This window comes from Gymnoscopelus microlampas, assembly GCF_963454915.1.
Source record: "Gymnoscopelus microlampas genome assembly, chromosome: 17".
Classification (NCBI taxonomy): Eukaryota; Metazoa; Chordata; class Actinopteri; order Myctophiformes; family Myctophidae; genus Gymnoscopelus; species Gymnoscopelus microlampas.
The window spans coordinates 39,964,227-39,977,300 of NC_139954.1; the positions used below are offsets into that span (position 1 = coordinate 39,964,227).

The window sequence follows — 13,074 nt, forward strand, 5'->3', positions numbered from 1 at the left end:
AAGTTTGTGATTGGAGTTGCCATGAGGGACATGGCTAAGCCGGCTCTCAGTGATAGCTAAGAAATTGGGCTGCATAATAAACGAAACGCCTCGATACATACAGTGCAGTATCACTATATGCATGGAGGTTGTGGAAGCCAAACCACAGAGATAACATTTCATATTGATATTTCATCATTCATAATGTGTATTGAGTAAAAATGTTATAAAACGTAAATATTTGAAGATACATAATTGCTAAATTCATATGTTTGTTTCATTGTATATGTATGTACAAGTATTGACATTAGAGGACTTTTGCTTTAAGAGAACCTGAACCTTTGTTAATTAGTGTTGATTAAGAACAGGTGTATATTGTGTCACCGTGTCATATTGATGATTAGACTCAGCTGCTGTCATCACCAATTTAAACCTTTAGAGAGGTGTATCACAGGACAGACTCAGGGAATTGATACGTCTTTTCCTAGAAAGTCCACAACCACAGTTTCTTTATGGTTTTTGTAGTGTCATCTTACCTTGTGGATCAAAGGCATCCAGCCCGCCTGCAGGGCCTGCTCCAAGCTGGAGCGGTTCTGGCAGAGCATGGTCCTCCAGAAGCTGGCATCCACAGTCTCATAGGTGAAGAGCCACTCAAACGGACCCAGCAGGCTCTCACATGTTACAGGACCCTGAGAGGTCAGACCCTGGAGAAGCGAGTACAATTACTCAGCTAGTTTGAGGCATCTACATCTATTGGAGAACTTCTGAAAAAACTTTGTAAATGGGACATTCTACATAATGAGAACTTTTATATTTAGATGCCAATACTTTTGTACTTTTACTCAAGTACATTTTTTAATATAGGACTGTTACTTGTAACAGAGTGTTTCTACTGGTATCATTTGCTACTTTTACTTAAGTAAGCAGTCAGGCACCTTAACGACACTCTTGCACTACAAACACAAACTAGACGGTATGCACTTTAATTATGCACTTTAAAAATTGCTACATAATTGCACTAAGCAGTTTCTCCTACTGTCTGTACTGTATACATGAGCCAAAGCTGCAGCTTGGTCCTGGTTTGGTTCTGTTTCTTGTGTCTCTTTTTGTTCTTGTCTTTGTGCTGTTGTTTATTGTGTTGTCTTGTATGTGAGAGGAAGCACCAAGACAATTTCCTATCAAACTTGTTTTGAAATGGCAAATAAATACTTGAACTTGAACTTGTAATTCTTCCACCACTGGAAACAAGATGCAAGACAAATCACCTGTCCGATTCAAACTGATTTCCACTGTTCCTTGCCCGTGACAAAGAAAAACATGCATACATTTCCTGCACGTTATGTGCAGCGATCACTAATGACTGGCAGTGTCACTTTATTCAAATAAGATAAGATGTTCAGTCTACACTGATGCTAAAAGACCTTCAGTGCAAGCTCATAGAGTGAAATGGTGCATTTATATAGGGTGTAGATTGTGGTGTATATTGAAAGATATTGAAAGACTCTACCTGCATAATAATCTCTATCACACTGTCCATGACGTGACCAATCCAAGCACTCGCTTGGGTCTGGTTGGTCCCAAGCATCAGCAAGGTCTCTCGGAGTTGGCCGGCGTCGTTTAAGATATTGTCCATCATTTCTGCAAAAACAAGAAGGGCAAACAAGACCAATACATGCAAAAAAAGAAAGAAAAAAGGTGTAATCAACAACTTTCTTCAGGGATTACACTTGCAATCATGATTCAAGATTTAAGTAATTACAATTTGGTTAGTCTATACCTTTTGTGCTCAAGGCACAGCAAAAAGGGCAAGACAAAATCTCAAGGCCCACCTGCATTCATGTTGATGCAAATTGCTAAATAGCCTCTATAACACCTATTATCACTCTGTAGATGTTTATTTTTTATGAACTAATGTCAAATAAAACGTTTAAACACGTATGCCCTAATTCATACTTTCAGAAAAAAAAGAATCTATATCCAATCTACAAGCTCGCAACGCATCACGATGCGACACGTTGTTAGCTTGTAGATCGGCTATAACCAAACTGGTCTCTATACGACAGTTTTAATACAACAAGCGTTTTAAAAAAAGAAGATAACAAAGACGTCTACTGTATGTAGTCTTACCCTCCACGGTGTCTACAGCCAGAGTAGCTGTCTGCATGGAGTCCAAACCGGCCCCGAGCAAGCTCTGGAGAACCATGTCCACCTCAGGGACACTCTTCGCAATGTCCAGCACCACATGGCCCACTGTCAGAAAGCTGCCAATGCGTGAGGAAAACACAAGAAATGAATTACCATTCAAACTCAGTCATCAGGGTTCTGTGCACGCTACTCTACATGTGTTGTTTACTTTCATTTTTTAGAGAATGATAATAATGATTAACAATAAATTGATGTTTCTATCCCGGTACCTTTCTGTCAGCCTCAAGTTAACCTTGGGGAGACATTTTTTATTGACTCTTATTATTCCCCAAAATGTAGAATTATGAGACATTTCAAGTGACACAGACAGACAGACAGACAGACAGACAGACAGACAGACAGGCAGACAGACAGACAGACAGACAGACAGACAGACAGACAGACAGACAGACAGGCAGACAGACAGACAGACAGGCAGACAGACAGACAGACAGACAGACAGACAGACAGACAGACAGACAGACAGACAGACAGACAGACACAGATATAAAAACCTCATTGAATAAAAATTAAACTGTACTCACAGCTCCTCGTAGATGTTCTGTGGTTGCACGTCTACGCTACGCTGGGCCCTGGTGGCGTTGTTGGAGCCCCCTTGGCCCCCCGGGGCTGGCATCATTCGCAGAAGGCTGTGCAGCAGCCCTTTGGCAAAGGTCACATCATGTGCAGCCACATCTCTACTCCACACCAGGAGGATCTGAAAAGCCACATGACAGGATGACTGAGGGGTAATTTGATTGGCTAGATTCAAATAAATAAACTTGGATCTGTCCCGTGGGAGTAAGCTGCTATCAGCTTTTTTAGTTTTCCTCGTGCCCCTTTCTCTAATTTACACATACGCATAAAGTATATTAGACATCAGTCTGCGTTGTCTATTTCTGTCACATCAACAAATTATTTCTGTCAAACAAGTTTTTCTGAGCTGCCTATCACATAAATATGGCAATGAAAGTCATGCTAACATTCAAACATTAACTGTATGTCAGTATGTGCTGTACAGTATAGAGTAAGTGAGTACACAGAGAGATGAGTGGCTTAGCTGATAGTTTGTGATTGGTAATTATCTATCCATTCATACTCTATCCTAGTGGCAGAGATAATTAGACACGACCCCAGGAGTTCCCGTGTCCAGGGGCAACCTGGCAAACAGCGGTCCAATCACCAACAAGCACCGCTTGTTGCCAAGGCTCTCCGTTTTCCTCAGGACGCAGAATAACACCTCTGAGTCTCATTATCTGGTGAAGAGCATTTTTGACAAGCATGCATTTGACAATTATGTGAGAGAAAGACAGAAGTCAGGAGAGAGCAGTGGTGGAAAGTAACTAGGTACATTTACTTAAGTACTGTACTTAAGTACAATTTTGAGGTATTTGTACTTTACTTGAGTATTTCCAATTTCCAATACTATTACTTCTACTCCACTACATCTCAGGGGCAAATATTGTACTTTTACTCCACTACAAAAAACGTAAAACTTTAGTTACCGTACTAGTTACTTTGCAGATATAAATTATGATATTATGAAACATATATTAACCACTTAACCACAAGCTCTATTGTATACATAAGCTATTTGAAAATAGCCGATCTACAAGCTTACAACGCGTCGCATCGCAACGCGTTGTGAGCTACTATTTTCAAACATACTTTAAGTACATTTTGATGCCAATACTTTTGTACTTTTACATAAGTACATTTTGAATTCTGGACTTTTACTTGTAACAGAGAATTTCTATATTTCAGTATTGATACTTATTACTTAAGTAAAGAATTTGAGTACTTTTTACACTACTGGGAGAGAGACTCACACAGAGAAGGAGGCATGTCGAAAGAAAGAAAGAAAGAAAGAAAGAAAGAAAGAAAGAAAGAAAGAAAGAAAGAAAGAAAGAAAGAAAGGAAAATAGACACACAGAGACAGATATGTGACTCGCCCTTGTCTCTGCTCTGCCGGTGTTGCATATTATACTGTATGTGCTAACGTCATAACATTTTGTACCTGTTCAGCCACTTTGTCCGGACTGATCCAGTTCAGCAGCATATCCACGGTGCCTGTCATGCACGCCGCTGACAGCCACAACGAGCTGGCGGTGCTGTTCTCACAGATGTAGGCATGCACCATGGGCCGGTCCATTGTTAGGCCGATAGCCTGTTGTTGGATGACAAGATAGCGCTAGTTATATATACAGTATAGCTGGATAGTTGGGAGTTGAACATGTCTTTTAACAGGCCGGTTCATACCGTCCGGTCCTGTTAGTGTGTGAAGGTTAGTGACAGTCAAAAAAAGAAAAAAAGCAGCTTGTGTGTCAAACAATGGCAAAGACTGTCACTTTACAGCTTTTACATTCACATTTATGTTTATTATTATTATTGCTGCTACAATGCCTGAGGCATAATTGTATTCATAAACTGTACGATGTAACAATAAAAAAAACCTTGAACCTTGTGGTCTAGACTATACAGTATTTAATGATTGTTAGTAAGCATTTCCTTAGTATTCAATATGCATTTCCTCTTCCTTGGCATCCTATGTAACGTGACACATCGCTCTAAACCAAAGCCAGTTGATGATATTATGTATCTTGGTATCTGGCACTGTGATTTGCGGAGAGATAGGGAGACAGAGATGAGCACATACCTTGTCTAGTGGAATCGTGACCCTCTGTAGAACGAGTTGGACCGCATCGCTCAGTGTGTTATTCGGCAACGTGACGACATCTCCCAGAGCAATGTAGACATCTGGGAATCAAAGCAAACCATGTGTCTATTGGCAGTGGATATGCAAGTCACACACTGTTCAATGTTTTTTTTTGTTTTTTTTTCCACTGTATGCTTTCATCCTAAACCTGCGTTTTGAGAGGATCATTGAGAACTAAAACAAGTCGTTTCGAATTGTAGCATTGTCCCATTTATTTCACAATATGTTTTACTTATCTAAGAATATCTATCAAGAAATTCAGAGGTATGTTAACCACTATATAACTATATATAGCTATTTAACTTCCTCTATGTACTTGTCATACTATGAGTAGCGGAAATAGCTGTTCGACAAGCTCACAACATACCATGTGACACGTTGTGATATTGTAAGTCTTCCATTTTAGCGTATTCTTTCTTTTCTTTTCTTTTTTTTTAAAATGTTGACATTTTGGGATTTATTTATTTTTTTAAAAAGAAAATAGGGAAATGTTTTAAACAATAAAACCATATATATTTTTTAAAGGTTTGCCTTTCTACATGGCCAAAATAGGGAGTAGTAGTAATAGGTCATTGGTTCTCAAAGTAGGGTCCGGGGACCCCCAGGGGGTCCCCAGCAAAATAGTTTATTATAGCGTCTGAATTTGAACCACTTTAACCATATTTTATACTTTAGCAATTCAAAAATAGCAGATCTACAAGCTATGAGCTTGTACATCTGATAGCTATTATAATAGATAGCTATTTAATAGATAGCTATTTTTTTTTAAATCCCTGGCACAAAATATTTTTGAGATGGGGGAGTTCGCAAACCAAATACATATCATTTAATGGGGTCCTTGACATGATAAAGTTTGAGAACCACTGCCGTATAGGGTACTAATGGTTTCATTGCTATACCTCTGCCAGGCCACTTCTCAATGTACTGGATCACGTTGATGCCTCCAGCCAGCAGTGGGTTGACCATGGAGAGGGAGGCAGCCACGTCAGGGTAACTGTTCTGGACCATGTGCATGGCACTGCAGAAAAAAGAAAGAAAAAAAATGAGGACAAAAGGAAAGATTAAGCTCGTAATGGCAGCAAAAAAAAAAAAACAACGGAAAAACGCTGAATCATTGCACACTCAAATTGCTCACGCACACTTAACCCATTAATACCTGGAACGCATCTGTGTCACTTAAGATGTCTTTGGCTATTCAAAAATAGCAGATATACAAGCTCATAGCGCGGCACCGAGTGCCGCACTATGAGCTTGTATATCTGCTATTTTTGAAAAATCTTGAAAACATTTTTTTTTTTTTTTTTTTTTTTTAAGACTGTTATGATTTAGATTTTTTTAAAGAATCGCCTCAGGTCTTAATGGGTTAACTGTAAGCTATACTGTCACGGTATCGCTGAGGAAACCTGTTTTTCCTCAAGCCGTGTCGCAGTGATGGAACAACGGCCACCTATGCTGTACATACAGTACTGTAATTATCTGTGGTTCTCATGCATACCGTGACAATTTGTGACTGCGATTTGCGTCATTCCTCTCATTAGTCACAGAGAGTATACCTTAAATAGAATTGACCTCTGTTAACAGTTTGTTTGGGATTTTCCGTTTCTTATTAACCACTAGACCCCTAATTAACAGACAACGTCACACTGGCTCCAAACGTCATACTGGCTCCAAATGAAACCCATTCTGTCAGGTCTCGCTAGGGCCATGGTTCTCAAAGTGGGGTCCGGGGACCCCCAGGGGTCCTTGAGGGAGTTTCAGGGGGTCCCCAGCTAAATGATGGATAGGAACCAAATGGACCCTTATGGGTCTGTAACTCTGAGAGTGTACAAATGGAACCAAATGGACCCTAACGGGTCCATTTGGTTCCATCTGTACACTCTCAGAGTTAAATTAACATTGATTTTAAAATATGAATTGGGGTCCCAGAGATATAAATGCCATTAAATGGGGGTCCGTGGCCTAATGCATGTCAAACTGGGGGGTCCTTGAAATAAAAATGGTTGAGAATCACTGCTAGAGCCGTAAACAGCTTCTCTTGTGGGGGTCCCTGGCATATCTTTTCAAATGGGGGTCCGCGGGCTAAAAAGTGTCAATTTGGGGGTCCTTGACATTGAAAAGTTTGAGAACCACTATGCTAGGGCCTGCCTCACTAGCCAACACACAAGAGGGGGTGGGGGTGTGCTGAAACCAGCGCACCCAGAAACAACAGGTTGAGAATTGATTGCGTGAAACAATCACCTGTGCATCCAGTCTCATTGTTAGTAAAGAAATAATTGGTCTCCTGAACCAGTGATTCTCAACCTGTGGGCCGGGGAACCACTGGTGGTCAGCGAGGGTATTGCAAGTGGGCCCCCAAATAATTGGCAAAACACTAGGATTTTAATAATAATATAACATTAATATGAAACAAATTATGTAAGGGGGGAATATAAGTCGTGGTATTTTTTCTTTAAACCGATAAATATGAATGATAATAATAATAATCAATCTACCGCTGTAGGTTGATGAGCAGCATCTGCATGTCGACCAGCGCTTGGTCCAGAGACTCAGAAGAGAGGAGTCTGGGAATGGCGAGGAGACTGTCCAACAGCGAGGTGTCGTTCTGCAGTTGGTTGAACATGGTCAGCACCTGCCCGGCAGCCAACACGGCGTCTGCGGGGCCTTCCAGCATTATCCCCATCAGCAACTGAAAATACAACAAAAATGCAACATCTCAACACAAGAAGTTGTTCATTTTCGGGAGGGGTTTTAATCGCGGCTCATCCACACGGGTCAACGTTGCCGTCAGTGTGCTACCATGACAGACGCACATTATTACTATACTTCAAAATGTTAAGACGGGAATTCGTAGATCTGCTATTTTCGTAGCACGACACAAGCACAAAACTAAGTCTAAATCAAGCATAGATCTAACCCTAACCCCCTAGTTCTCACACTTCAAGATTTTCCAAAAATGTTAAAAAATAGCTATGTATAATAGATATACAAGCTCGTAGAGCTTGTATATCTGCTGTTTTTTAATAGCCAACGCAAAAATCTAAAATTACACAGATTCTTTCCCGGTTTTAATGGGTTAACCATAAACATATGTATGTTTAACCATGAAACAACTATTTCTCTTGTAAGGACCAGGAAAATGGTCGTCACAATGTCTATTTCTCAAATTCTACTGTGCTGTACTTGACATTTGGACTTGACATTTGGCCCAATAATAATAGTAATACAAGTAAGCACACACACACACACACACACACACACACACACACACACACACACACACACACACACACACACACACACACACACACACACACACACACACACACACACACACACGCACCTTGTTGATAGTGAGCAGGGAGACCTCCAGCAGAGTGTCATTGGACTGACAGAAGGTGACCACTCCGTAGCTGAGTGCGCTGGGGGAAGACGTGTTGACCGCGGACAGAGCCGAGGTGCAGATGAGCCGCTTCGCCGCGTTCATGGACTCCAGCATGGCAGCCAAGGCCACCTGAGAGGGCTTTAAACGAATACCAACACATGTTACACATCAGTTAACCACATGAACCCTAGCATCCCTAATCGGGATATATTTGGCAAAAATAGATAAACATTCAGGCAGCGAAAATAGGTGATAATGTTCACTTTAAACATACTGTATTGATGATTTCATATGCTTTTTAATTAATTTACTGTATGTGCTACATGAATTTGTTTATGTATTTTTAAGAGCAAGCTTTGGCGTGGAAAAAAACGTTAGTTTGCCTGAAAAAAAGCCTTGTTTTTGGTCAAATCATGTACGAGTGCTTTAAACATACATCTTACTTTTGTGGTTGGACAAATGTTTTATTCCTTTCTGTAGCATTTAATTAATGAAAACATGCCGCTGTTGTCAGCAGCCATTAGCCAAACAATTCATGGCAAAGCATGGAAATATTATATCTGTGTCATGGCTGAAAAGGTTTGTGCATCCCTTAGTTATACAATAATTTCAGGATATGAAGATACGTTTCCTGTTGCAAATGACTCTTATGGGCTGGGATCACATCTTTTCAATGTTGTATTTTAATATTTTTTTGTTCATATCTTATCTGAATCTCATCTTATCTTGAATTGTAAAACAGTCAATCCTTTCAATCCTTTTCTTGAGGACTGTGTTACATAATAAGTAGGTCGGGAGGTGGCTTATTGTCGGTATCAGCCGAGTAACAAGCAGGAGTCTGTCCCTGTTACAATGCGCTAGACCCCTGGGAGATGGATTGCTGAGGTGGAGCGCCACACCTATCCTCAGCTCCCAGTACTTACCGCACGACTTGCCGCACCCAAGCCGTGCTACTCATGCGCTGAGTTGGCGGTGCCCGGGATTCGAACCCATGACCTTTTGGTCTGAAGGCGAGAGCTCTACCGACTGAGCTACCCGGACACAACCAGACACACCAGCTTATATAATTTGCAGCTATAATGTAATAAAGTGCACCCTTTAAGCGTCAATGTAGAGTAACTATTGTTCTACTGGCACCGATCATGTCTAACTGCACTGATACTGGCACCATATAACCATTGTGCACGAAACACTGATTAAATCATCCCACAATACAGTCACATAATACAAAAACATGGAGGTCAAGTGCACATGGAGAAATGACAAGGCAACACAATGAACTTGGAATTGATATTGGGGCCACAACTATCAAAATACCTTCTCAGCGATTATTCTATCTAATACATTTTCAATTAATTGATTTTAATATATCACCAAACGACAAAAAAGAAATCCAACTGAGTTGAATAAGTTACTAAATCTATTTGTCCCAGGGGCCCTTCCTAGAAACCAGTCAAAAAGAATAATATTGTTCTTTGAGATGTAGTGGAGTGAAAGTCATACATTTCAACCACAAAAAAGACCCAGATACTCAGGTTAAGTACAGATACTCAAAACATAATGTACTTAATTCGTTACTGCTCACCACAGATTTTGAGCAAAGGTTATTCCATCATTACACATTACATACTACTGTACCTACCTGAGTGTTGTCGAAAGCATTGCTGAGAGCTTGATTGGCGGGCTTATGTTGTTGAACCGAACCTAAAGAAACAAACACACTGGTTACAAAGAGACAGGCCACCGCCATGATAATGGTAATGTATTAGGTCAACTTCTATGATCACTATAAAAGAGTTAACCAATGAACACCCCAATTTGGTTCCATTTGTACACTCTCAGAGTTACATACCCATAAGGGTCCATTTGGTGCCTATAGCTATCATTTTGCTGGGGACCCAATGAAAAATACTTATTTTCTATCAATTGCACTCCCCATGAAGCCTTGAATCCATGGATTTATTTGAGTTTTTGTGGCATTCCACAAGCCAATAATTTGATTCCTGTCTCCTACCGGCTAATGTATCCGGTAGGAGACACAAAATAGATTATTTGTGTCTCCTACCAGATACACATCTTTTTTTTAAATTTATATAACATTTCCTGAAAAGTAACGGTTTTGGACATGCAAGGTTTCTGCCTGACAGTGACAGTGACGATATGCAAAGACGATGCCATACAATACATACTCATAATATTTTCCCAGAGGTCCAACATCGCTTCCTTTTTCCAGGGGGTTTTCCGGGACCATGCTGTGTGGAAACTGCTGGCACTTTCCACTATCTGTCCTATGGGTGGGCTTTTCAAACTGAAACACACAATAAAAGACAGGGGGATAGTACATAACATGAGAGGCTGAGCTGGTTTCAAAAGGAGAACAGTGGTATGTTTTCCCCACCGCTTTTCTTTCAATTCAATGATTAAAAGGATGCCCTTATAATCTCTCGCCTAATACCCAGTGGTGGAAGGTAACTAAGTACATGTACTCAAGTGCAATTTTGAATACTTGAGTATTTCCAATTTCCAATATTTTTACTTCTACTCCACTACATCTCAGAGGCAAATCTTGTCCTTTTACTCCACTGCAGTTATTTGAAAACTTTAGTTACTAGTTACTTTGCAGATATACATTATTACATTATAAAACATACATTATTCACTTTAGTCCTATTTTATACCTAGGCTATTTTCAAACATTTCAGTAATTTTACTTTTGGTACTGTAAGTACATTTTGATACCAATACTTTTCTACTTTTACTTAAGTAAAACATTTGAGTACTTTTTCCACCACTGCTAATACCTCTTCCGGTCAAGACAGAAGAAAGGTTGAGAGAACAGCTTTACATGTCAGTAGAGACCTTTGATGAAGATTCCAATTTTGGAGAGTCCTAGACTCATAGACCAGTGGTTCTCAAACTTTTTCATGTCAAGGACCCCCAAATTGACACTTGTTAGCCCGCGGACCCCCATTTAAAAAAATATGCTAGGGACCCCCATAAGAGAAGATTTTCTACAGCTCTAGCAGTGATTCTCAACCATTTTAATTTCAAGGACCCCCAGTTTAACATGCATTAGGGCTACAGACCCCCATTTAATGGCATTTCTATCACTTGGACCGCAATTTATATTGTAAAATCTATGTCAATTTAACTCTGAGAGTGCCAAATGGAACCAAATGGACCCGTTAGGGTCCATTTGGTTCCATTTGTACACTCTCAGAGTTACATACCCATAAGGGTCCATTTGGTGCCTATAGCTATCATTTTGCTGGGGACCCCCTGGAACTCCCTCAAGGACCCCTCGGGGTCCCCGGACCCCACTTTGAGAACCAATGTCATAGACGACTGATTACACATGTCTGGTTACCCAGGTATTAAGTGTTCAAATGAGAACAACTCATCAACATCTTATGCAACAACTGTCTGACATTCAAAAAGAGGCACAGTCATGGCAAATTGACATGGGTGGAGAAAATGACGAACGCGATAACAAAGCAACAAACAAACATGACTAAGCTAAACGAGGCCATGCAGCATACCAACATTCATTCAGGGGTGGGTAAAGATTAACAAAAACAGGATCCCATCTGTGGAATGTATTGCCACTTGGTGGCAATACAAACATGAAAATGTCAAAGATAACAATTGACTAGAAGTTTCTTGGAAATGTCCTTGAGCAACTTTAAGGGCACATGCAGTGGTGGAAAGTACCGTTAATTAAAGACCATTTTGAGTTACTTTTACATTACTTAAGTGTTTCCATTTTTCGATAATTTTTACTCACTACATCTCAGAGGCAATTCAATATTGTAGGTTTTACTCCACTACAATAATTTGAAAACTTTAGCTACATGTTACTTCGGCTAGTTGTGAAATGGGACATTCACAATGAGTACTTTCTCATGACATTACTTAAAATGTTGACCCTTTCACTTGTATTTTACTTCTATTTCTATATTGTGGTATTGCTACTTACTCAAGTAAAATATTTGAGTGCTTCTACCACCGGGTAGGTGGTAGAAGCACTCGTAGGTATGGTATTTATACCATGGCCAGAAGGCACCATTATTCAGAGCTGCAGTCTCATCATCGCAAAATATTTTGAATGTAATTATACGCATAATAAAAATGGCACTGTATTATTGGTTATTTAAGCTAACATTAGCTGTAAACTACCCTTAAACACTTAAACACACTATACCTAGTTGACCAGATTCCTACTGTACACTAAGCCACCTCCTATTTTCACGCTACACTAACTATCTTCACCTAAATAGCAGATCTAAGCTCACGTGTCAAAAGGCACAGAGACACGATGCACCATGAGCTTAAAGTGTAGATCTGCTAATGTCACCGAATGTTAGCACCAGAATAGGGAGGCTAGCGTTCAAGTGGTTCAAAAACAACATGGATTTCAATGTAACTTTTCTGGAACAAAAAACGTACGTGTTAATATTACCCATTATTACCCATTACTACTATCAGCTGACTGACTCGGTTGAAATTGGTATTCATTTCTAAGTGGTTACTATGGCTTCACCAACCTGCTGTAATACTTTAATCCAAAGCAAAGCTGATGAAGATAGTGTTAAGCTTATAGCATTGACCCCAAAAATGAATAAACTCTACTAATGTTTTAATCATTGGGTAAGTGGCCATGGTATAATCAGGATAATCAACTCAGATTGTGTGAGGGAAACTTAACGTTGAGCTGAGTGGTTATCAAAGAATAATACACTTGGCAGAGCCAAACCCCTCTCCGATTTGTGACGGGGGTTCCACATCGTATATTATTTTTCAATGCCTACTCATC

The 13,074-nt window shown here is 40.0% G+C and overlaps 1 protein-coding gene across 1 annotated transcript in view; it reads right to left on the reverse strand.

Annotated features, from left to right (window-relative positions):
* Positions 1-13,074, reverse strand: part of abca12 (ATP-binding cassette, sub-family A (ABC1), member 12) — a 153,609-nt gene that overhangs the window by 129,294 nt on the left and 11,241 nt on the right. The window contains exons 5-15 of the mRNA XM_084085438.1: positions 10,451-10,569; positions 9,904-9,965; positions 8,220-8,399; positions 7,372-7,565; positions 5,779-5,897; positions 4,820-4,920; positions 4,181-4,330; positions 2,709-2,881; positions 2,107-2,240; positions 1,487-1,617; positions 516-683 (exon numbers count right to left, since the gene is read on the reverse strand). Coding sequence (XP_083941564.1) covers positions 516-683; positions 1,487-1,617; positions 2,107-2,240; positions 2,709-2,881; positions 4,181-4,330; positions 4,820-4,920; positions 5,779-5,897; positions 7,372-7,565; positions 8,220-8,399; positions 9,904-9,965; positions 10,451-10,569 — 1,531 coding nt within the window. The remainder of the gene's footprint in view (positions 1-515; positions 684-1,486; positions 1,618-2,106; positions 2,241-2,708; positions 2,882-4,180; positions 4,331-4,819; positions 4,921-5,778; positions 5,898-7,371; positions 7,566-8,219; positions 8,400-9,903; positions 9,966-10,450; positions 10,570-13,074) is intronic.